At 44.3% G+C, this 25,025-nt stretch overlaps 1 protein-coding gene across 6 annotated transcripts in view; it reads left to right on the top strand.

Annotated features, from left to right (window-relative positions):
• The first annotated feature begins 623 nt into the window (after positions 1-623).
• The window catches only part of nectin1b (nectin cell adhesion molecule 1b), a 163,369-nt gene continuing 138,967 nt past the window's right edge, over positions 624-25,025 (top strand). For all 6 annotated transcript variants that reach the window (XM_054794081.1, XM_054794079.1, XM_054794083.1 and 3 more), the window contains exon 1: positions 624-1,187. In XM_054794081.1, the coding sequence (XP_054650056.1) occupies positions 1,133-1,187 (55 nt within the window). In that variant the 5' untranslated portion in view covers positions 624-1,132. The remainder of the gene's footprint in view (positions 1,188-25,025) is intronic.

Below are 25,025 nucleotides of genomic sequence, written 5' to 3'. Positions count from 1 at the left end.
TGAGTCAGCTGGGATAGGCTCCACCCAAACTGACCCTATGAGGATAATGGAGAAAATGGAGGTATAGATGGATATAGATTCAAACATCTTTAATTTCCCTCATGATGCGTGTTTATTGTTTTGTTGATATTAATTTGCTTCATGCGGGTGTACCTAATATTGTGGACAGGGCGAGTACGACAGATTTATTTCATAAATGTCTTTCATTGTTTTTTAATAATGAAATTAAAATGAAGCCATTATTAACACTTTATTACCCTTTTGATTACACTTTATTAGATAATACATTTTTATTGCCTTTCATCTAGAACAATTCAAAGTTTTATTAAAAAATAACAAAAATTAGGATACATAATACATATTTTAAATTATTTGTTGTTATGTTTTTGTTGATTTATAATATTTAAAATATTACCATTCTCTTTAATATAAAATAATAAAATAAAGAAAAGGAGAAAAAAGTAAATTACGTCTGTGTTTTTAATGTATTTTTTTTTAGCCATTATGTTTTTTTAGGCCTTGGCGGAGGCTCCCTGAACTTTCCATCCCACCACTGAGGCTCCTCCCTTCCTTGTAACGTCAGCAGATCCCAAGCTCTCCCGGAGCTTGTGGCGGTGGGGGGGGGTAGCCAGTCAGTCGGCGAGGCGTCGAGCTGGATAGAACCTCTCACTTTCTACTTCTCGTTCCAGGAGAACACTGAGGATCTTCGGTGCTTTCCCGCCTTGGCTTCGCGCAGACATCGCTCCTGACGGGAACTTGAGGAACACAAACCGCGGGAAAGGGGACGTTTTCCCCCCTCAAGTGTGTGGAAACTTCCCGGCTTACATTGCCCACGTTTGGAGAGACTTGATCCTTGGATGGAGCAGACTCACTTGACGCAAACTCTTGTGAGCCGAAAGAGAGGGATCGTTGCGTCAAATTGATCGCCTAGTTTGCACGTGAGGGACGGAGGACGACGAGTAGTACCACCAGTAGTAGTACCAGTAGTAGTATTACTAGTAGCAGTCCAGGGACCCCCACCACCACCAGCCCACCAGTCACATCTGCACTCCGCTCAAGTGGGATTTGCGCAAGTTTGCATGCTCGCTCTTTGTGTGCGGTTGTAAGAGAAGAGCCGCAGAGTTGAGGTGCAATGGCGCAGCTGTGTGCGGGGATTTACGTGCTCCTCCTGGCGCTGCACGTCCAAGGTAAGAAAAAACAGCCCCCCCCCCCAACAAAAAAACTCTCTTTGCCTCATTTGTCTTTTTGTTGTTTGCATCATCCTCATTTTCATCATCAGCTTGCATGAAGGATGCTTCATGGAATTAGCACACAAACACAAACAAACACATCACATTTGCAATTCGGAGCGCTTGATGCAGAATTTGACTGGCTGTAAAAAAAAAAGGTGACATTGCAGCGGTGCACTAGATGGCGCAGTGCGCGAGGGCCCGCAAGTTGGGCTCCTTTCTTCCCAGTCTACTGGGAGGGTTGGAATAAAACCAGTTTGGCATCCTCACATGAAGACACTATGAAAATCTTTTATTTGGATTTGGAATATGATATTTATTAGGGCTGTTGATACACACTTTAATTCTTATTATGAGTCATGCAGAGTTGCGTTCAATGACACCACGTAATTCAAGTAGATTTCACTCATCAAATTCTACTTCCGCAGTAAGAATTACGTTAGGTGAGTGAAAAGAATATCCTCGTATTGTTTTTCTTTGGCTTTCAGTTTATTTAGACCACACATACACGCATAATCAAGACGTTTTTGGGATTTTCGGAGTGCCCATGAATGCATCTCGCGGTCGTCTCGTGACAATGAGGAAGTGTCGTTCCGAGGAGGACTTTGTGGGAATATTTAACATATTTAATGAAATAAATGAGTTCACCGCCGTTAACGAGCTATTTTTGACAGCCCTAATATTTATATGATGTTTCATGTGTGGCTGAGAGGAAGTGTTGACAAATGAGTGCTAATTTATTGAAGCTGGTCCAAGCCAGGGGACAGCCGTCATGGGAAACATGTCCCACGTCTGCAGTGTCCAGAAGGGTGAAAATGATGGGTAGACGTTGTTCACTGGGTTGCGTTCTTTGATCAGAAGCTGTGTGTGTGATTTCCACTGAGATGATCCCTTTGCTTGCTGAGAAGATCAGGATTAGCCAGCTCCCTCCGGGATCCGCTGTTTGAAGCTGTGCAATCAAGGGTGTGCAAAATGTCTCCAAAATTTCCACTGGAGGCGTCTTGGGAAAGATTGTTGTTTGAGTGAGATGGGAACTTTTGCGGCGGCGTTTGTATGCCGAGCGACGGCCTTGTGATGTTTGCACAGCGGCGCTGTCGGGAGAAATGGAATCCGATATCATCAGATCCCAACACGAGTCTTAAAATGTGTGGATTGAATGGATTAATTGGCAAAACACTGAATGAATTGTTAAGTGTACATATTCTTTATTGACCACCTACACTCACTTTTGACTCAAGAAGCAATTCATCAACAATTGATCGCTAGTTAATGATCAGATGTGATGGTATGCCTGAAATGTGACTGCAGTATCAGTGGACAGATCGGATATCGCCATCGGAATACTTCAATCAATGACATAAAGTAGTGATGATATTTGAAGATATTCCTCCTGCTGAATCTTTATTTTACTTAGTGGTAATATTTACTTACTTTAGTGGTAATACTTACTTTAGTGGTAGTATTTGCTTACTTTAGTGGTAATATTGACGTACTTTAGACAGCCAAGTAGTGTCAACAGCACCTCTGCTGGTTGCAGCAAAATAGTGCACTGTTTTCCTGCTTCAGTTGCTTCAAGATGGAAGGTTAATCAACAGGTAATTAATTCTTAGTTGCGGATTAATTGATTATTGCACCCATCCTTAATTGTAGTTGGGATAGTTTTTATCTTCTAGCATTAAATTGGAGTCGTGTATGAAGAGCTACTCTACGGTGTTTCCATGCAACTGGAGCAAAGTGCGTGTTGATGCAAAGACGCTGCAGCTGAGATTCTTCCTGTGGAACGTGCACTGACAAGAATTTGCTCTTCGGGGCCCCCGAGGGTTAAAGGGCATCACCATAAATGTCCTCCCTCTTTTGAAGGCCTAATTGATATACAGCATGTTCCAGCCTCATTATGGAAGCACAAACAAGTGGGCGGGGCCTGAACCAATGCGTGTAACAGGACGCCTTGTTGCTAGCCATCCGTCAGAACCAAGAAAGAACGCAATTTGGGTTCAATCAAGGCTTGTGGTGGCCAAATTCTAAACAGAGTGAGCCCTCGCCAGCGAGATGATGGTGGATCTGCGGATGGTAATTTGAGCTCCTGCTGTCTTTGGCCGGAGCGTGCCAGTATTCCACACTTTTTCTTTTATTTCAATTCTCAACCAGGTGGTTGTCGGTGGCGCCGCACCATCATCAGGCACATTTTGTGTTTCTATTTCATGGTAATATTATATCTGTGATTATTTTGCTATTACTATGATGTTATTTAGGGGCTTAGTTAGTAATGCAAGTCAGTCACTGTTTGGCTTCTATGTGAGTTCACGTGTCGCTGGTCCTTTAAATGTTGAGTCGCTGCATGTGCGGTGTTTCCTGTGTGAGTGACAGCCGTATTCTTTTCAGGTGCATGTGGAGCGGGCGCATGGCTGGCGGCAGCAAGGCCAAAGTGTGCCTTTAGGCGTGGAAGGTCGTAGCTTAGGGCGGACGGGTAAAGAATCCAGGGGGTCGGAGGCCACTGGGAGGCAATCAGAGCTCTTGTAGGGGGTGTTTGATGGTTGCTGTACATACGTCTTTAATTACAATGCTGACTTTGCACATTTATGACTCTCCCTGTGGGGGGATTTTTGTTTTCTTCCCCTGTTGTTGCTTTGATAGTGATCCAAAATGCACTAAACCAAAGGTTCTGGAGAGGTAGGACATAAACCCAAGAAGTGAATTAGGGAACCTTTATTTGGACATTTTCCTTCCTTCCAGTGGTTAAAGGTAGAAAAGATGACAACAGTTGGACCTGGAGTGGATAGGTGTGTAACCATGAAGGTTGGTGCTGATCCAAATGAGGAAATTTGGTGTTAGTTAGCCGAAACGTCCCATCTGAAATCCCTTAATCAGATGCATTAAATTTGAATTTAAAATACATTTATTGAGGATCTTTTCCCAACTGTAGTTATCATTTAGAGATGCGCAGTATCTCTTTTTTCAATCCGATGCCGATAACTTCTAAAGACCAATATGGTACAGATTAAGTGTAGTTTGTGCACACCTGGGGGTAAGAAGGACTGGAACAAAGTAGGATTTGACCAACTGTACCAGTTGATTTGTCCTAAACAAATATTATGACATTACTACTACCACATCACTACTATCAGGAGAACCAGAGTGAGAACTAGAGTGAACTAGAGTGGAGGCAGCCACCTGCTGTGGCCCAGCAAAGTGCACTCTATTCAGACACATGCTCCGAGCAGCCGGTGTGCCACTACAGAGGTCAGGAGAACCCGAGTATAGAGTGGGAGGAGACCAGTAAGGTGCACTGTATTCGGGCACACGCTCCGAGCAGCTGCTGCGATGCCACGGAGGTCTCTGGCAAACCTTTTGCACTTTTCAAACGCGACGGCGCTGGCGTATCAGGCGGCTGATAAGGTTTTTTGTGTGCTTGATGGATTTTTTCCCCCCCTCATCGTAGAGAATCTGGTACAAATAGCATACGAAATGTCTTCCTGGGACAGTGAATGTTTGCTTACTAGTGAGCTCAGGGGCTGTTAACGTCACAGGCAGGAGAAAAGAGGAGCAGTTGCTTTACAGTAGGGGTAATCTCGCCTCATTGGAGCGTTTTTGAAAAATGATCTGTTATCTGAGCTATTTATGACATCATAATTCCCTCATATCGGTTTGATAATTATCATGCACCCCTATTAAAATTTCTACTGTGTTTTTCATCATTTTCTTTAATAAATAATTGCATAAATGCACAAATGACACAGTCTATGTAAATACAAAATGTTATCTACTCAGGTGTACAAGTTGGTGCTAATCCAAATTAGGATAGTTTGGCCTTGGCGGAGATCTCTGTTGAGTGCCATTCTAGTTCTTTCTTTGTTTTTGAGGAAGATGATGCAGAAACGACACACTGGATTTCCACGTGGAGGGATGGCGAATGCGCCAAAAAAGAATCCATTCAGTTCTGATCCAGATTTCATTTATGTTTTCTACCCTTGATTTTGCAGCAAATATTGTCCGGCCTTGGTGGAGGTCTTGGCTGTCCATGGTTTGTTGTGCAATTGCTGATTTTTGGCAAGTTGCTGGGGCTGGTGGACTCTAGTGGTGATGTACGAGGAAGACACCATGGGAATTGTAAGGTCTTGATGCTTTCAATGTGAATACTAATTGCTGTGATTGTTTCTCCTCGGGGGCGTCTGCTCCGCTGGCCGCTGAGGTGATGGATGGGAGGGAAGCGTGGAGAGTCCTGGGAGAGTTGCTTGACGCGAGCTGACAGGAGATTAAGCGTGGCGTTTGCTGCAGGAACTAATGGAGGCGCTGGCTGCAAGTTTTCTTTGAGCGTTTTCGTTGGTTGTGCTGTCAGCTCGCCAGCGAATCTCTCCCAGAACAGTTTATGAAACGGAAAGTTTAGATTCCGTTTGGTCCGCCACGAGTTGCCCTGCAGTCATTTGCAGCCTCTCAAACTATATTTTCCATGCAAAACATTTGAATTGCTGTCTTTGTGTTCCTCGCAGCATTTGAAGGAGTTTTACTTGTAAGATAATGCCTCGCGTTTCCAGCCCCCGTGCTCCGTGCACACTGAATAAAACATGCAGCTGAAGCAGACAACCTGAGTCTTCGGAGCACAAATAGAATCAGGAGTGAACGAGTGATGACCTCCACATGCCTGCCATCCATTTTGGAGCAGAAATCCTGTCGCGATGACCAATAAAACACTTTATTACCTTATTTTACAATCACCTGGAATGTTTGTCTGTGAACCAGGAAGCCAAGACGAAGCATTTTCTCATTTTAATGGTGAACCACTAATATCAGTCATGCAAGTCATGGTCATCCACGAAGCTTGCATGGAGGCAACTGGACTCTTCTTGTTGCTTGAAGATATTTCACCTTTAAAGTACGACCAACTACCACCTACTACCAACTACTACCTTCTAGTACCTACTGCTACCTATTACTACTACCTATTACCACCTACTACTACCTACTAAGACCAACTACTACCTTCTACCCACTACCTACTACTACCTACTACCTTGTGACCTACTACTTCCTACTACTACCTACTACTACCTACTACTATGGGCTACTACTTCCTACTATTACCTGCTACCTTTGTGGAAATTCACTAACCGCGGTCGGGTCTTGAACCAATTAACCGCTACAAACAAGGGACGACTGTTTTTATCATTTTGCTGTGATTTGCATCAGCCTCCTCCGTAGAGGTCAAGCTTACATTCTTCCAATACGTAGCCTTACCTTTACCTTTTTAATTGATTTTGTCTTGTTGGAATCGCTTAGGTTAGGTTAGCTCATGTTATGCTAAGCAGTGTTATGTGACGTTATGTCCCCAACCTTTTTTGACACACGGACCGGCTTGTGTTCCCACAAATCTCCCGAGGACCGGGGGCGGGGTTTCCTACATTATAGCGATCTAATTTATCTTATTTCTTATGTATTGTGTCAAACTAAGACATTAATAACATCAAATTAAAAGCACAAAATGGATGCCGACCCACCATCCACCAGTTCAAGTTCCAGCCAAGTGTTTCCAGAGAGATTATTACATCGCTGTTTGACGTGTGTGGTAAAAGGCAGTACGCTAGCATGAATTAACTTGAGACAAATGTGCACATTAGCACTCAATAAGTCATCAAAACTTATCTTTATGCATTCCCACGGAGTATCAGCATTTGAGACTAAATATGAGGAGAAAAAAAATGGTAAAATACAGTAGTAGTCTATCTGTGCGGCATGAGATAAAGTTAGCACACGCACAATAGACATGCGTCAAGTGAGACGGATGTAACAGAGAGAATCCGGCCACTTTTCAAAATAAGACATGAAAAAAAAATGAAATAATGGAAATTATTTTTTCTTTCTGTGCGGCCCGGTACCAAATGACCAACAGCCCGGTAGCGGGCCGCGACCTGGGGGTTGGGGACCACTGACGTACATTACATTATGTTAATAGCTACCGGTTGGATATTTTGGTGGACGGAGGCTTCTTGCTGTTCTTTCTCATACTCGGTCATCATGTTGGATCAGGATGAGTTAAAAAAAAAAAAAAAGCATGGCTATCGGCAGGCGGCAGGCGCAATTTTCTGCTTGAAATCCTTGAAATTCTTCAGTTTCAGCTGGAATCTCCGAATCAGCAAAGCGAGGAAAAAGGAAATCAATAAAGGGGATCAAATCTCGCCCCGAGCTTTTCTGATTTGGCATTAATCTGCCTTCAACATTTTGCCTTCTGTTTAGCAGACAGATTCTTGTCGCGGGATTAACCGGTTAAAATCCTACTGACTGACTGACTGAGCCCGTCCCGTGTTTGTCAGATTGGGGGTTCCGGCGGTGCTTGATAGGCTTATAATGCCTCCTAAATGGATCTTAATCTTCTTGTATGAAAGTAAATAACCTCGCATGTTGGGGGACTTTTGCAGCGTTTTGTTGACACTAATTGGCGTTCAGCCTCGTCTGCTGTGTTGCCATAGCGACAACCTTTATCCTCATACGACACGCTTTTAAAATAAATCGTCTTGTTGCGAGTGTAAGAAAGTTTGAAAGGCGTACTTTTTTAAAAATTTGTGTTGAAATGGAGACGTTATTGTTGCTGACAGAGCGCCTCAGAAAGATGAGTGTATTTTTCCAGGACGAGGAGATCCAGTTCAGATTTCAGGACTAGTGGCGCTGGCTGCGTCCAACTCGTGACTCAAACCATCCGTTCCCGCCTTCAGAGACTCAGTGTGTCAGTCCCGTGACGAGCAGCGGCACCTTCCAGCGAGGGCGTTTGAATGAAAGTCTTTTTTCGCAAACGTAGTGGCGAGCTTGCGTTCCAGAAAAGTACGCTGTGATGAAATTTCCATCATCTGCGTGTTGGGGGAGGGCTGCATCCGCTTGCCATAGTTTGACATCTTTCTCCGCCTCCTCCCCTCCCTCCTGATTCCTGGTTCTTCCTGTTGGCTTTGGTGGAAAAAAAGGGGGGGGGGGGGGAGGGTTGTATCATCAAGTGTTTCCTTTCCTGACCTGACAACGTGCTCGTAAGCGTAGCAGAGGTGGAGGTTTATTTTTTTCCTCCCCGACACCCACAAAGCTCCTTAGCAGCCAACAGACGAGCGAAACATGACTGATAGCGGGTCAGCGTCTGCCGTATCGCTCTCGGCACGAAACTTTGATTCTTGGAGAATAATTGCGCTCCTCTTTGTCTTCTGTTGTGCCAAACGTCCGCTCGCCTTCCTTCAATCGCCTCCGCAGCGGCGATTTGGTGGAAGTGTTCCACCGCGGCACGGCGAGGGAGATAAAGACCAACAAACCCACGGCCGACGTTTGGCATCGATCCTTCCGTGTCGCCGTGACCGAGCCAAATGGGTTAATGTAGTCTGATATTGATTTCACTTTCAAGCATGGCTGCATTTCACTGCCATGTTTGCATTCACTCAGCTGCCACTTCATCTACTTAACTTTATTCTACGTCTTTATTACTGACCTTTATTCTATTTCATTATGACTCACCTTTAGTCTATTTCATTCTAACGTACCTTTATTGTACTTTCATTATGACTTACCTTTATTGTACTTTCATTATGACTCACCTTTAGTCTATTTCATTCTAACGTACCTTTATTGTACTTTCATTATGACTTACCTTTAGTCTATTTCATTCTAACGTACCTTTATTGTACTTTCATTATGACTTACCTTTATTCTATTTCATTGTTTCTTACCTTTATTCTACTTCATTATGATTTACCTTTTTCCTATGTCTTCATTGCTTACCTTTTTTCTATGTCTTCATTACTTACCTTTGTTCTACGTCTTAATTACTTACCATTATTGTACTTGATTACGTACCTTTACGTACCTACTTTATCCTCTGCCATGCCAGCCTCGATGCCCACCGGAGGATTATGTGTTGAAGCGAGACAGAATTACGTCACACCTCAGCAAGCATTTTATTCTATCTCGTTGAGGGACCATATTATTGGCAGGAAACTTGGATATACTTCAGAGTAGTCATTGTACAGCTTGTATAGCAGTACAGATGTAGTATCCTGTGAACATGAGTCAACACAGCTATTATTGTCTAAACACAAGTGAGTACATGTTGGAATTGATTGAACCGCAACTCCCCATTGCTGGCAGCACTCGTGCACTTCCCCAGACCGTGACCATACCACCACCGTGCTTGACTGTGCACGAGACACACTTATCTTGCTACTCACTTGTGCTGCCAGGTATTTACACATTAATGGCTAGTAGTGTGTTGATACTTCATCTACGCTGCTATACAAGCTGACTCGTATAAAGTTGATATCCAACTTGTATTGTCCCTTGACAAGATATAGGGCCATAAAAGTGTGACTTTAGTGCCGTCCAGCATGTATGAGAAGATGCTTTCTTTCCACAGCTGACAACATGAAGCAGACGAGGCGAGTTAAAGCCCTTCATGACGGTGCACGCACACCAGGCTGCTGCAGCTCCCCAAATGTATTATTTATGTAAAGACACGGCTGACAGGCCGGGGAGGATGTCCTACTCTCCTCTCTGGAGGACTCCTCCTCCACTTATTCTTTTCCTTTTGCTGTATTACTCACACAAAACATGACTTATTTCTCCATTGTGTTGTTTTTTTACGCAAACATATTAAGAAGCTCAGCGCTCGTAGAATCCACATCGGCTAATTCCGCAGGCTGACTTTCCTCTTTGCATTGAGCTCATTAAAGTGTCTCGAGGGATTATTTATCTAATGTGTAACGTAGCCTGCCTTCAAGCAGTGAGGACAATAGATGTTTGTTTGCAGGCTAGCTGTGTTTGGAATACGGTGGAAGTGCTAGGAAGGGTACGGAAGCTACCAGGTATTGTCCCTGTCGTCCAAGTGTTTTACGCGTCAGGTTTGCTGGATTTCTGTGCTAAGAAGCCTAACCCAACCTCAACCCCAACCCCAACCTCAACCCCAACCCCTACCCCAACCCCAACCCTAAAATAACCCGAAACCCATTTTGCCTCCATTGCTTGAAGATGACCAACAATGAATTCCAACATAATGAATTCCTGCGTGCAAAGTTACGCATTACAACGTGACTTCGCCAACTACTGGCTCGGCATATGACATCATATTTCCAGATGTTTTTGCAGGACTACACTGCCAACTACTGGTATGGAAAGCACAATGCAGCATCTGTGATTGTTGTTGCAGAAGTTTTTGGTTCCTTCACCAAGATGTTGTCCTTCCTGCTGGAAGAGGTGATGTTTACGGTGGAGCTGCTAAATAAATGCTTGCCGCCCCCTCCTTTCCAGCTGCCAGGGTGGGGGCATGCACGGATCTCGCTGTAGCTCTAGCGAGGAACCTGGAAAGCGTGAGTTGCTGCATCACGCGGGGGACATTTTATCTTACTGCAGCGATTGTCAGCTGAGCCGGGAAGAAGCCAAATGTCACGTCAAGGCAAGAGAAAAGCTTGCTGTTGGGGGGGCGGAGGCGGGGGCACAGGTTCTCCCACCATATGAGGTACATGTCAGTGAGCTGTGTGGCTACAAGTGGTGATGAGCACCCCCCCCTCACCGTCTCTGCTGCTGACTTCATGGATGATCCAAGTGGAGCGTCCATGTTGGAATGAAGAGGGACATTCCTAACCTGCAGGCTGCCAGCTTACAAATGGTTTTAAGAGCTTTAGCTTCCTTCCCAAAACATGCAAATATGAAAAAAACAATGCCTGCCTGGAAGAAGAAACCACTTGTGGAGGTCCTCATGAAGGCCCTGCAGGGGGTTGGAGCTCCTCAGCGTGGCCACCTTCCAAGGATGGTTGCAGTCGGCCTTGCTCTTGTTTGGACACGTTGGGACTGCGTGTACAAATACCAGCTCAGTCATTATTTTCCAGCTGTATTGTCTTTTTTTCTCCAAGCTATCTTCACGTGCTTCTTCTTTGGCTTAATTAAGACTTAATGACAAAAAGTCAAAAGTGGAAATTAAATTAGCGGCTCTGTGGTTTGCTGGATTTAATACACGGTTTTGATTTTTGTAATGAGTGTAATGAGCGATGCAAATACCTTTTCTATCAAGAGGGACTGGGGGGGGGGGGGGGGGGGGGGGTGAACCAGCGCTCCCATGATGCACTGGGCTTCCATAAAGGAAAGACAGGGAATGTGTTTGTTGTTATACGGGATTTAAATGTTTCATTCTATCGATTGGATGGTGGGATTTGCCAGCGTAATCCCACTTGAAGTTCCCCAGTGCTCGCTGATGAAATGTTTTTAAAAGGTGGGTATTAGTGTGTGTGTGTGTGTGTGCGGGGGGGGGGGGGTGTCAGGCTCCGTAACCCCCATTTTCATGTATTTGTTTGGGTAAGTGAGACCTGGAAGGCAAGCGCTGAGGTATGAAGGAGGTCTGAGTGCATCCAAACGCACGCCCAAGGAGGCGGCGACGGCGGCTTCCCGCTTACACTGCACCCCCCTCCCACCGCTCCCTCCTGGTCCTGACCCACTTTCTTCTCCCCCCCCCCGCTTTAATTGCCGCTCGGCACACTGAGGCCATCTGCTCGACTGTAGCCAGTCGCCATGGAGATGCTGGGAGGCTTTTCGGATTTGCTCCACAGTGACCAACAGGGAAATGGAGGTCAGGGATTGGGGGCAGGGCGCCGGCCGACCACGAGCATGGGGGGTACACACCCGTGTACGGATGGGACTGTGCAGAAATACACCTGGAACATGAACGGGGCACTTAAGTATCTGGAATACCATACCTCATGCATATAATAAATAATAACACTCTTCATACCATTCTTTTAACTCCAGTTTTGGACAGCACTGTACAGCCTGCTAGTACATCATTTACGACATTATCTAGCGGTATATCACCTGGTATCACGCGCACACACACGTCATAGAATGAATGTAATGCGATCGCTCCTCGTGGCTTGTCAATGATAACCAATATCATTCATAATGAAAATAAAATAATCCAAAAGTCAACCCCACCGCACTCTTGCTCACCCGAGACTATGTTCATGCACGTATTAAAGACGTGTCATTTCACTCCTCTCACACGGAATTAATGATAGCAGCCACCTTCCACAGTAGGAATCATCAAGATGACTCCAAACAGGAAAGTCAGAGAAACTAAAGTGAAAGAAACGAAGAAGAAAAGTGCTGATGCAAGTAAACGTAGCATGAATGATCAGTGTGAGCGCAGGCCTGCAGGGGCCAGGAGAGGGAGGGGTAACCCAAGTCCATCACGGTATGAATGGTCGTGTGTCAATGCGCCCTAAACGTTTCATCACTTGCAGCAGTAGTGGGAGTAGCAGGATACAGTAGCTCTAACAGACCTTTAGCACTTTAGACACCCAAGATGGAGGGATGAATGGATGAATGGATCGATCGATGGATGAACGAATGGATGGATGAATGAATGATACTGTAGATGAACAAATGGATGGATAGATGAATGAATGGATCGATGGACAAATGCACGGGTGAATAAATGAATGGATGGATGAATGGATCGATGTATGAATGAATGGATGGATGATCAAATGCATGGATGAATGAATGGATGGATGGATGAACAAATGGATGGAGGAATAGATTAATGAATGAATGAATGAATGAATGCATTCATGGATGGATGGATGAATGCATTAATGAATGGATGGATGGATAAATGCATGAATGAATGGATGAACGGATGGGTGGATGAATGGATAGATAGATGGATGAATGGATGGATGGATGAATGCTAGATGAACAAATGGATGGATAGATGAATGAATGGATGGATGAACAAATGGATGGATAGATGAATGAATGGATGGATGAACAAATGCACGGGTGAATGAATGAATGGATGGATGAATGGATTGATGTATGAATGAATGGGCGGATGAACAAATGGATGAATGAATGGATGGATGGTTGGATGAACAAATGGATGGAGGAATAGATGGATGAATGAATGGATGAATTAATGCATTAATGGATGGGTGGATGAATGCATTAATAACTGGATGGATGGATGAATTGCATGAATGAATGGATGTATGGATGAATGGATGGATGGATGGATGAATGATAGATGAACAAATGGATGGATAGATGAATGACTGGATGGATGCACAAATGGATGGATGAATGGATCGATGTATGAATGAATGGATGAATGAATGTCTGAACGATTGAATTAATTGATGAATGAATTAATAAATGCATGAATGGATGGAGGGGTGGATAAATGAATGAGCAAATGGATGTATGAATGAATGAATGCATAGATGGATGATGAATGGATGAATGAATGGATTAATAAATGAATGAACGAGCGAATGGATGGATTGATGATTGAATGAATGCATGAATGGATGGATGAATGTATGTATGGATGGATGGATGAATGAATGAATAGATGGATGGATGAATGAATGCATGCATGCATGAATTAATGAATGGATAAATTAATGAATGCTTAGATGAATGCATGCATGCATGAATGAATGGAGAAATTGATTAATGGTGGATGAATTTACTTAAAAATTATACTCGTAATACCTAGTAATACCTAGTAATACCTAGTAATACTTAGGTATTACCTAAGTAATAGCTAGGTATTACATAAGTAATACTTTGTATTACCTAAGTAATAGCTAGTATTACTTAGGTAATACAAAGCTAGGTATTACCTAAGTAATACCTAATATTACCTAAGTAATAGTAATATTACTTATGTAATACCTATCCAGGTCACCTGTAGCATCACATCTGCCTTGTTTTAACTTAAACCTTCAACATTCTGCTGGCCTTCAAGGCTCTAATTTGGTTAAACGAGTGAAGTCCTTTGTCACATTCCGGCATGTTTCCAAGTTAATGGCTGGAAGTGAAGCACGTGGAGAAGCCCAGAAAGAGTTTTTGGGAAACTCTTCATGTTTACTCATCTTTTAAAGGTCAATATCGGTCGCTGTCTTTTCTTGGTTGCCATTTATAGGTCAATACCTTGTTAGCAATCCAACTGAGTAGCTTGTCTTGCCCGTGTCACGGGGCTGCCGAGTAATGTTGATGCAGAATGTGATTAAGATGCTGCGATCTTGATTGAAGACACTTTCACTCTGCTTATTCTGTGGAAACAATGAACTCGGAGACTAAAACTTTAAAAACATCCAGCAGATTTAACTCAATGAACTGGCAAGCTGGAAATTCCATTTTTCACTCGTAAAGAAAACTCAGTTATTGCTTTTGTACTTTTGCTAATCAACACAGGAAACAATTATGTAAAAAAAAAAAAAAGAAAAGAAAGAATTGTTATTTAGGTAGACAAAGCCTGACAGGATGACAAAAGGTATTCTATTTCTATGATGTAATCGTATTTCAGCACTGAATGAGTTTCCTACTAACGTTAATAGCATCTGCTTTGTTTCAAGAAAAGGTGGAACATTGCTGCCCGAGGCTTCCATTCAAATACTCCGACTAAATGTCAGTAAATGATGTCTGTTGACAGTCAAAGCAAAAACTAAAAACTCTTTGAACTTTCCAAAGTCATATTGATGCTTTTGTTGTAGCAACACACCACATATCATATATCATTCTATATACTCAAGCATTCCAGCACTAAACTTGTTTGTTTGGTGGTTGGTTTTATTTTCTAGAGCAGCTACAAAACTAGGGTTAGGAATGGAACATTTTCCCTCTGCTTTGAGCAAGAGAAGGGAAGTTTCCACCCATCGTACCACCTCAAGGGTTCCTCTTCGGAGACAGTGCTGTGACTTTCTCGCTATTTGCATTGACGCAGCAGACATGGCTAGCTGTTAGCAATAGTGCAACATGCAAGCTGAAGCTAACTAGGAGGTGTACTGTAATCCGAGTGTCGTTCCAGGCAGCGTGTGAAGGTCACATGTGGACGTATTTGATGCGCTTTGGCCTCCTGTGGCAGCTTATCCTGCAGCAGATTATGAGATTATAGTGATGAATTCAATTGTATGATATGATTATTATTGTTATTATTATTATTATAAAGTTTTATCTAGCTGGTCTAAGCCGGTGAAGCTGGGCCGGCTATATCGATATTGATTTATTTGTCCTTGGCTTCAAGCATTAAAAGACACACATAAGAGAAGATGTACCGTTGCAGTGGGTCCTTGCGATGCCAAAGTTCTGATTGTTGTTTGAGTGGCGGCCATGTTAATTAGTGTGTTTACCGCAGGACAGCTGCTTGGCTTCACTGCTGGATTCTATTCCACCAACGTGGTCCCTAAGAGGAGCGTCTGGCCTTGCTGCTGTTCTGCCTCATTTCAGTTTGGCTGTTCACCTTGAAACAGTCCAAGCTGATCTTGATATTGGGCTAACTTTGACCCAACTCCCAACTAGTTACAAATGTGCCCTCATATGATTTATTTAGCTCTCATGTGGTCTGAAATGGAACTTTTGGCAGCAAAGAAGCCCTCAGTTCAATTATAATACTGTCAGTACTCGGTGGATGCCCAGGAATATGAACAGGTAACGCCACTCAGACTGCATCTTAACCAGGCAGGTAAACCAACGCCCCCTCAGGGGTCCAACAGGACGAGTCTATTGAGATTTATTACGATTGTCAGCTATTTGTTTACTGGACGCTTGTGGCATGCTCATGTAACGTCAATGTCCGTGGGGCATCTTCCTGCAGGATCTTTGTATGAGTCAACAGGATCCGCAAATTAACTCCAAAGCTCGAAAATGGATGGAATTGATTGGACATAGTTGTGAAACAGTTATTCACAAAAGGTGTATACGCCCACGACTTTGTTTAAAAGCAGGCTTCACTATACATCTTAAAATGCAGCTTTGCCACCTGTCCGTTATCAGTCAGGTATGTATGTATGCTATGTTTTTTTTGCCATTTGTTGGCGGTCCCTGACGTAACCCCACTGAAAAGTGGTCTATTGTAATATGGACCTTTAAAGGTCCTGCATAATTGTGCGGTTGTGCTTGATGATGAGTGTAAACATGCGCTCATCAGGTGTTGGCATATGGATCACAGCGATGCTCGCCGAGTGTGAAAAGACGTTCTACTCAGACGGCGTGCATGGATTATCAGCTTCCGTCCCTCTGTGCTGAATGCTAACAGCCTTCCTGTCATCAAAGCTGTTTCAGTATTCATCACGCATTTCCCCTTCCGAGACTTCACGCAGAGAATCTACACATTTAGTTTGGTATGAGCCCCGCAGCGTGTAAAATGCATCTGCAATCGCACGGAGCAGCGCGAGCATATATCAGAAAAGAAACAACAGTCACAGCAGGGCTGGGGGGCTGGTTAAGCGCGGCGTGCGAGGACGGCGAGCGGTGTTATTTTCTGACTAAAGTTGGGTCTTAAGGCACTGAAAGCGGGTGCTTGTGGGCTGATGTGGTGTATGGAGAGCTTGTTGTACTCCGTCAAACGCACGAACGTCTTGGGCATTCGTGCGTTACTTAAATAGAAGGCGGCCATTCTGGAGCGATGTGAGGGTAGCGCCTTACTAAAAGATAACCTTTGCTTTATTCATACCCTAACCCTAATCCTTTCCTCTAAACCCTAACCCTCCACATTCACAATAACGTCAAGAAGTGACCTGTGTGTACAGCTCAAACAGCAAAAGAAAGCCCTGGCAAGAGTTTCAGTGAGAATCAGAAGGCCTGAGAACGCTTGAAAGCGGGGAAGAGGTTCTGTTTGAAATTAAAAGCACTTCAGGATCAGGCCGGCGTGAATGAGCTCTTTGTACGCCGCATTTGCACTCATTTGTGTTGCTTCTGCAGATGCCGACTGGATGTGAAATGTTATGACAAACGAGGAGATTACAGGTGTTCGCATTTCATGACGGAACACGTTTGTCGTAATCCACCTGATTGTCCGTTTCGTCTTCAAGCTTCAGCCTGCAGCCTGGAAACCCTCAACCACCTTGCTTGTTCTTCATTTCATCCGGTCTTCAACAAAAAGGTGTCATGGATTTGTGCTTCGTGATGAAGCAAGACGATCCCAAACTCGAGTGAGAAGTGTCTGACTTGCTTTTGAACCAGTTTCACTCTGGTGTCCTTGGTGGTGTGTCTGCAGGGGAAAGGAGGTCCAAATGCGAGGATGAATTCCTGCCCTGCCAAAAAAGTACTGACATAACCTTGCAGGATTTCCCAATTGTCCGTCACTGTACCCGCGCAGACGAGGTGATGAACCACATTGCTGCTTGTTGGTATGCGTGTCAAGGAATCACGGTGCTTTGTTGTTAGCGTTGCTTTTAGCCAACGGTCCACAGACACCGGAAACGTCTTCTTCCTGATTTGTTTTGACCGTCGGCAATGCTACCGACACCCACAGGACTGAGGTGGAACAGCAAGAAGAGTCAATGGCGCCGACCAACCATCGTGTGCTTGAACTGACAACGAAAGCGTCCAAGCTAGTGACGTGTGTGCTGAGCGTTATCCAACGTAGCATTGGAGACGAATGATGTACGAGCCAGAAGGGATTATTCAAATGTAATTGTTGAATATTCTCTGCCAGTAATGTCAGATTATTCCCCACTCTTGACTTCTACCTTCCATTTAGCATGAATATTTATGTGAGGCTGTCAGGCGCCTCGGATGAATCAACAAGAAAGAGAGAGCAGGTTGATGTGTTGTAAATCAAAGTCCAAGCAGCTAAAAAAAAAAAAAAGATGATAAAGATCCAGTTGGAAATGAGTAACGTTCCCTGTGTGTCATCCAAAAATCGTGGCTGGCCTTTTAGGCTAAAATCCACACCTATGTGGATCTTTGCAAAACAAGTTCACAGGAAAACACATTCTCAGGAGTAAAAGTAAGCAATTTAGCCAATCAGAAGCGTCTATGATGTCACTTCCGTAGGCGGCACAATAGCAAACATGGCCAGTTGGAGGAGATACACTGTACTTGTGGACTGACAGCCAAGTAGAGTTACTGTTAAGTATGGTGGAACCTTGGTCAGCGTCATTTATTCATTCCAGAAGGTCTGACTAACCGAAACGGATGCTCACCGAATCCATTTTTCGCATAAGAAATAATGTACATCCCAGTCATCCATTCCAGAAAGCCAAAAATGTTAACAGAAACCACCTGTTTAGAGTTTTACAGGCAGGAAATAATTCTAAATGCACAAAAATGATGACCGAAAGGGATAAATGAACATTTAAGGTTACTTTTACCGTCATTGAAGACGTGATTCTTGGCGTGACTGTCCCCAAAGACGCAGTGTGGCCGCAAGATCAAAATTGAGACAAAATTCTGGCGTAAATTTTCCGAAAAACGTGCTAACTGGGGGGAGGTTCCGCTGTACTTTGTCGCATTTTCTGCAAAATGTAACAAACGTTCATTGAAACCTAAGACACGTTGATGACGAGGATCACGCTATGAAGTGTAGTTCATTTGCAAGGATGAAGACATTCACACTCTTCGAAGTTCTGCTGTGACGCTGTCGTTACTGAAATAATCCTGCGTGTGTTTGGCTAATTGTCCTTGTTGACTTTCCTCCACGGCCGTAGTGATGGAGGACATAACGGGCTTATACAGTGTACTAGAGATGCACGATATCTTTTTTTTCAAACCGATGACTTTCTGTTTCTCAAGACCGATATGGTACCAACAACCGATAACTTTTTTATGTCTACTTCTTAAATTTTGTGTGGTAATAAAGTGTAGTTTGTGCTGGAACAAATTAGGATTTGGCCAACTGTACCTGTTGATTCATCCTAACCAAATATGACATTACTGCTACCACATCACTACTATCAGGAGAACCAGAGTACAGAGCGGAGGGAGCCACCTGCTGTGGCCCAGCAAAGTGCACTGGATTCAGGCACACACTCTGTTGTTAACTCAGCTGTTATGATGCCAAGCAGGTTTCGGGCCAACCTTTTGCAATTTTCCAACGCCGCAGCGCTGGCGTTTCAGGTGGCTGATAAGGTTTTTGTGTGCTCGATGGGTTTTTTTCCCTCATCGTGGACTAGCATGCGAAATCTGTCTGAAACAGTGAATGTTTGTTTACAAATAAGCTTACGACATGCTAACTTGACAGGCAGGAGAACAAAGGAGCGCTTGATTTGCTTGAAGTCCCTCATATCGGCCGTAATTATCATGCACCCCTAATAAATACCAAAGAGAAACTTTCCCTGTGCGGGGAGCAGCTTAGTACCTTGTCCTTGACATGCTAATATTTTGCTTGCCAAAGTTGTCCCACCAGCAAGAGGTCCGATTGGGTCCCAAAATGGCCATCGTTGGCGCTGCAGCAGAATTGGAGAGCAAACCAGCAACAGCAGCGTCCTTCCAAGCGAAAGTCGGAGAATGTTTACTCTAACACGTGAAACGTCCTCTCGGTATGTCATGCTTGCCGCTGCACGCATGAAATGATCCTGATCCGGTGTGGAAACGACGGCACGTAGTCCTTACGTCGTCTGACAAGCCAAAAAGTTTTCCGAAGTATTCACCCAGGCGGCAGTTTTCCTCTTGTTTTAAGGACAAAAACCTACTATTTTGTGTGGATGAGAGGCCGAAACAGATAGAAAAATAAACCCTTTTAAGAAATCTGTTTCGGTGTGGACATGGCCTTTTATGCCATGGCAGCGTTTCTTTCAGGTCAGCTTCCACATCACTAAGTGTTTGCATGTGGAGGTATTTTTAGCAACACACACACACACACACACACCGTGTGTGAGGGCAGCATCATGTTGAACATTCAGACTTAGCGCTGCGGAGGGATGTGCTTGTAGCGCTGGCGGATCGGTGGGGGTGGGGAGGTCACGTGCTGACCTCATTGTGTGCACGAGTAACTTCACTGCGGCATCGCTGCTCACCAAACGCGGCGGCAGAGTGACTATCTGCCAGCTTTCTGACAACACACTCGCTCGCCTGACTCCAAATACATCACACACTTTTTTTCAGTCAGAAAAAAAAAAAAAAAAAAATCCAAGTGGACCCCCTCCCCTCATGCTGTTAAAATTGTAGAGATTTATTATTTTTATCTCCGAAATAGCAGCTGACAGGCTTTATTACTTCTCCACCCTCGCAGCCTGCGCGTCGGGGCAGCAGCTTGCAATTGTGTGAAAATAAAAGTCACTTTTTACACACGCACAGGTTAATCATTTACTTACTGAGACCCCCCCACCACCGCCACCTACTCCCCCACTGTGTTGACAAGTCAGCATCCCGCAGTCCTTGTCAGACACGGGGAAAACGTACAGCTCCCGCATCTGCATCTCGCATGGACAGTCGGCAGAGCTCCATTTTAAGATGTGTAGTGAAGCCTGCCTTTTCCCAAAATGTGGACGTATATGCACGGGGGCCGGCTCATCAAGCTAGGGGCAGGTCAGAGGTGGTATCATGTCCGTGAGGAAGGAGGTTTTTTGTTTGTGATTGAATAGCAAGCGTTTGAACGCCTCTTCTGTCTCAAGTGAGGGACGTGATCGGTTGTTTTCGTCTTCACCGTTCATAAACACATATCACTCTTACCGCATTTACAAAAACAACAAAAAATATGATCAGATATGCTGTGAAATAAATAAATACATACAGTAGTGAAGGTTTTTCTCAAAGTGTAGAAATAAATGTAGTTGAAAAGGTGAGTGTTGATGTGAAAGTCCCGTGTTCCAAGACGGCAGCTGTGGGACTTCCTGCCTCCCCCGCTGACACGGGAAAACAAAGCTGGCAGGCCGGACGGGGGTGGGGGGGCTGGGGGTTAATTACAGTCATCTAAGGGTCGCTGACGCCGTGGCCAGGTGTGTCAAAGTACACTTAACCTCCTTTTGGTGCCTCCCGATGACCTTTGCCTTCCATGTGTGACGTAGAAAGTACACCAGGCTGCCATTGCTTTTCCACACATAAGAAGGTGGATGGAAAAAGAAACCATCCAGCTTGTCGATGACCGCTGTGAATACACGTTTTTATATTTTGGACATGGAAATCATCATGATGTGTTTTCCATGTCTGCCCCTGACGTGACTCCAGCGTGGCGTCCGTCAGCGCGAGGCCTTCGTCTTCTCCTGACAAAGAGTGCGAGCATTGTACAACATCATCTATCATCCCGCCGCCTTTGTTCAGCGTGGTGTGCGATGCGGGGGCCGGCATTCAGCTTGACAGGCGGCTGCAGATGCAAAATGACAGTGACACAAAGCGGGGCCACCGCGCCGCGCCTGACGCCGCTCTTTTCAATGCAGGCCGGGCTTGACGGGACTTACCAGCCCACCATCAGATGCCCGCCGCGCTCTTGACACCTCTTTGCTGGCTGGAGATGAACTTTGAAACGTATGACTGAAAAGATTCCCTTTGTATGAAACAACGTACGTTTATTCTTTCATGATGAGGGGTGAGCAGCTTCTCATCTTCTACTTTCTATCCTTTCACAACGCATCTTCCTAAAACATGGGAACACAGCCACGCCCTTCAGTTGTTCCGCCAACACGCCTTTCATATTTCATGCTGTCATTATGCTCATGCTTCCTGCTTGGATCCTGCCTGCTTCCTGTGTGGTTCCTGCTTGGATCCTGCATGGTTCCTGCTTGGATCCCTCATGCTTCATGCTTGGATCCCTCATGCTTCCTGCTTGGATCCTGCCTGGTTCCTGCTTGGATCCCTCATGGTTCCTGCTTGGATCATGCATGGTTCCTGCATGGTTCCTGCTTGGATCCTACATGGTTCCTGTGTAGTTCCTGCTTGAATCCCTCATGGTTCCAGTGTAGTTCCTGCTTGGATCCTGCATGGTTCCTGTGTGGTTCCTGCTTGGATCCTGTATGGTTCCTGCTTGGATCCTGCATGGTTCCTGTGTGGTTCCTGCTTGGATCCCTCATGGTTCCTGTGTAGTTCCTGATTGGATCCTGTATGGTTCCTGCTTGGATCCCTCATGGTTCCTGTGTAGTTCCTGATTGGATCCTGTATGGTTCCTGCTTGGATCCCTCATGGTTCCTGTGTAGTTCCTGCTCGGATCCCTCATGGTTCCTGTGTAGTTCCTGCTTGGATCCTGCATGGTTCCTGTGTAGTTCCTACTTGGATCCTGCGTGGTTCCTGCCAGGTTCTACACCTACCTTGTGTGTAGAGTGCTGTGACTTCGCTGTCGCTATACAAATAAAACAGACGTGACAAATGAGAATTGTGTGAGAATGAATGCAACACAATTGCATCTAAAAGGTAACGTTAGCGACTTATTTCAACGGGAGCGTTTTAGTCCTCTTCTTGGATTGGGTGAAGATGCATGATGAAGATTGACCGCAGGAAAGAATAATAATAATAATAATAATGGAACTATGATGATTGTGTGTAACATGTGTGGTGGCGTTTGTGTCGTTGTTTGTGGATCAGGTCTGTTGTTTAGCTGTGGATGTGTGAGCTTGTGTGTTTACTGTGACGTGTGCACACGTCCATGGATGGCAAACACGCCAATAATGAAGTTATGGAAAGACCTTAAGAATGATCAGGATGTGGTCTTTCTGCTGAGAGGAAAGCAGAGAAGGATCATCTTTCTTTCATTGGGGGTGAAAGTGCACATCCGCATGCCTTGTTATTTTTAGCCATAACCTGGGGAGACGTTACGTTACCCGACACTTTTCATGTAAAAGTAAGCAAACATCCCCCCCCCCCGACGCTTGGCCTTTCTTTGCTGCACAGCTGACATTCCCTCCATGCAAGGAAACCTCATGATACTATACTACACAATACTACAGTAGTAAGTATTCTAGCCACGTAGCAGGGTTATGTTTGACAGTGCTCACCGGAATTACTAAACAACAAACAACATGTTGCATTTAAGTGTTCCCACATTGTGGTATTTTTCACCAATTAAGTGTCAGAAGTACCCAACAGTGTACAGGAAGTGTGAATTTCAACCATTTAAAAGTGTTTTAATAAAGTGTGTGTGTGTGTGTAAAACAAAGCAATGTGATGCCAAAGTGCTAACACTACATAGTACCATCATGCTCGGTTAGCATATTTGCTGAAGAAAAAATCTGAATCAAAACTTCAGGCTCTCATGGCCCACATTTAAGATGTTTAGTGAAGCCTGTTTTTTTTTTCTTTTTTTTTACAAAGCTGTCACCACTCAGGTGTACGTTTATTAGAAATGCATGAGAATAAGTCATGAGTAACATGGTTGCTTGGTAAACACATATTAGTGATGTGGCGTCATGCAGCCCTGTACAGTACCTTCAGTACCACATGACCTTCTTCACCACAAGTACTGTTTATACTCCATAGGCGAATACAACAGTGTACTGCATGGCTCCATTTGTGCATTCTCTCCGGCAGGTGGAGGGGGCGGGGGGCGGGGGGTGGCTCTTGTTTAAGTTGGATACCTGCTCTGGGATGGCGGGGGCCGTTTAAGATGACACGTCTGCTGCGAGGAGGTGGAAATAATTGGCTCGGTCGCCACCTGCCCTCCCCTGTTAGGTGGGGGTGGGGTGGGGGGGGGGGGGGGACGCAGACATCAGCAGCTCACGTAATCAAGAGCGGGGACCCCTGCTGATTGGGTGTAAAAGAGGTAGCAACCCCAGCTTGGTGTAATTTGAGTGGGGGGGCAGGCTGTACAACAACAAAGTGCGAGTGGAAGTGCAAGAGCAGCACTAACAATAACGTGTCGAACACACTTTGGGGAAATGATGTCATCTCAGCAGGCTTTTTTGGGGGGGGGGGCTGTGGGAAAGTGGGTACAACATGATAAATGTTATTAAATCATGCAGATGGCGGGCACAAACAGTGGCGTAGGAAACAATAGTCAATGGGCATTCCTGCAATAATGAAGCTGTTATTTGTGTGTTGGGGGGGAGCACGGGGGGGCAGACACAGTAGTGACTGCCTAACGAGGCTGGCGTCTGATTGGCAGAAGCAAGAGGAGACTTTTCTTGTTTTGTGAATGCACGCTAGCAGGACGTCGATAATAATAATCCGTCCTGTTATGATTTATTTGGAATCTGAAACAGCAAGCGAGGCTTTGGATCATCTTCATGGGAACGTTCCGGAATGAAAAGTGGATTCCAGGAGTGGCAGCGTGCCAGAGAGTGTAAAGCAATACAAATAGACTTTGTGTTGTTAATGTGCTGCAACACCGCGCCGTGCCCGCTCCATTGGGAAAAGAATAACAAAGAATCCAATAAACTATCCAATTTATTCCTAATCGAACACACACAATCACAACAGCTACTTGCTTTTAAGCAACACGTTACTTCTAACCTATGCTAGCTGTCTGCATCTTAAAATTACATGCTAGCATCATTACATGTTAGCATTATTACATGTTAGCATTATTACATGCTAGCATCATTACATGTTAACATTATTACATGTTAGCATTATTACATGCTAGCATCGTTACATGTTAGCATTATTACATGCTAGCCTCATTAGATGTTAACATTATTACATGTTAGCATCATTACATGTTAACATTATTACACGTTAACATTATTACATGTTAGCATTATTACATGCTAGCATCATTACATGTTAACATTATTACATGTTAGCATTATTACATGTTGGCATCATTACATGTTAACATTATTACACGTTAACATTATTACATGTTAGCATTATTACATGTTGGCATCATTACATGTTAACATTATTACATGTTAGCATTATTACATGTTGGCATCATTACATGCTGGCATCATTACATGTTAACATTATTACATGTTAGCATTATTACATGTTGGCATCATTACATGCTAGCATCATTACATGTTAACATTATTACATGTTAACATTATTACATGCTAGCATCATTACATGTTGGCATCATTACATGCTAGCATCATTACACGTTAACATTATTACATGCTAGCATTATTACATGTTGGCATCATTACATGCTAGCATCATTACATGTTTACATTATTACATGTTAGCATTATTACA

This window comes from Dunckerocampus dactyliophorus, chromosome 12 (genome assembly GCF_027744805.1).
Source record: "Dunckerocampus dactyliophorus isolate RoL2022-P2 chromosome 12, RoL_Ddac_1.1, whole genome shotgun sequence".
In the NCBI taxonomy this organism is placed as follows: domain Eukaryota; kingdom Metazoa; phylum Chordata; class Actinopteri; order Syngnathiformes; family Syngnathidae; genus Dunckerocampus; species Dunckerocampus dactyliophorus.
Note: the sequence above shows the minus strand (reverse complement) of the source record. Positions and strands in the feature narration are given on the sequence as shown.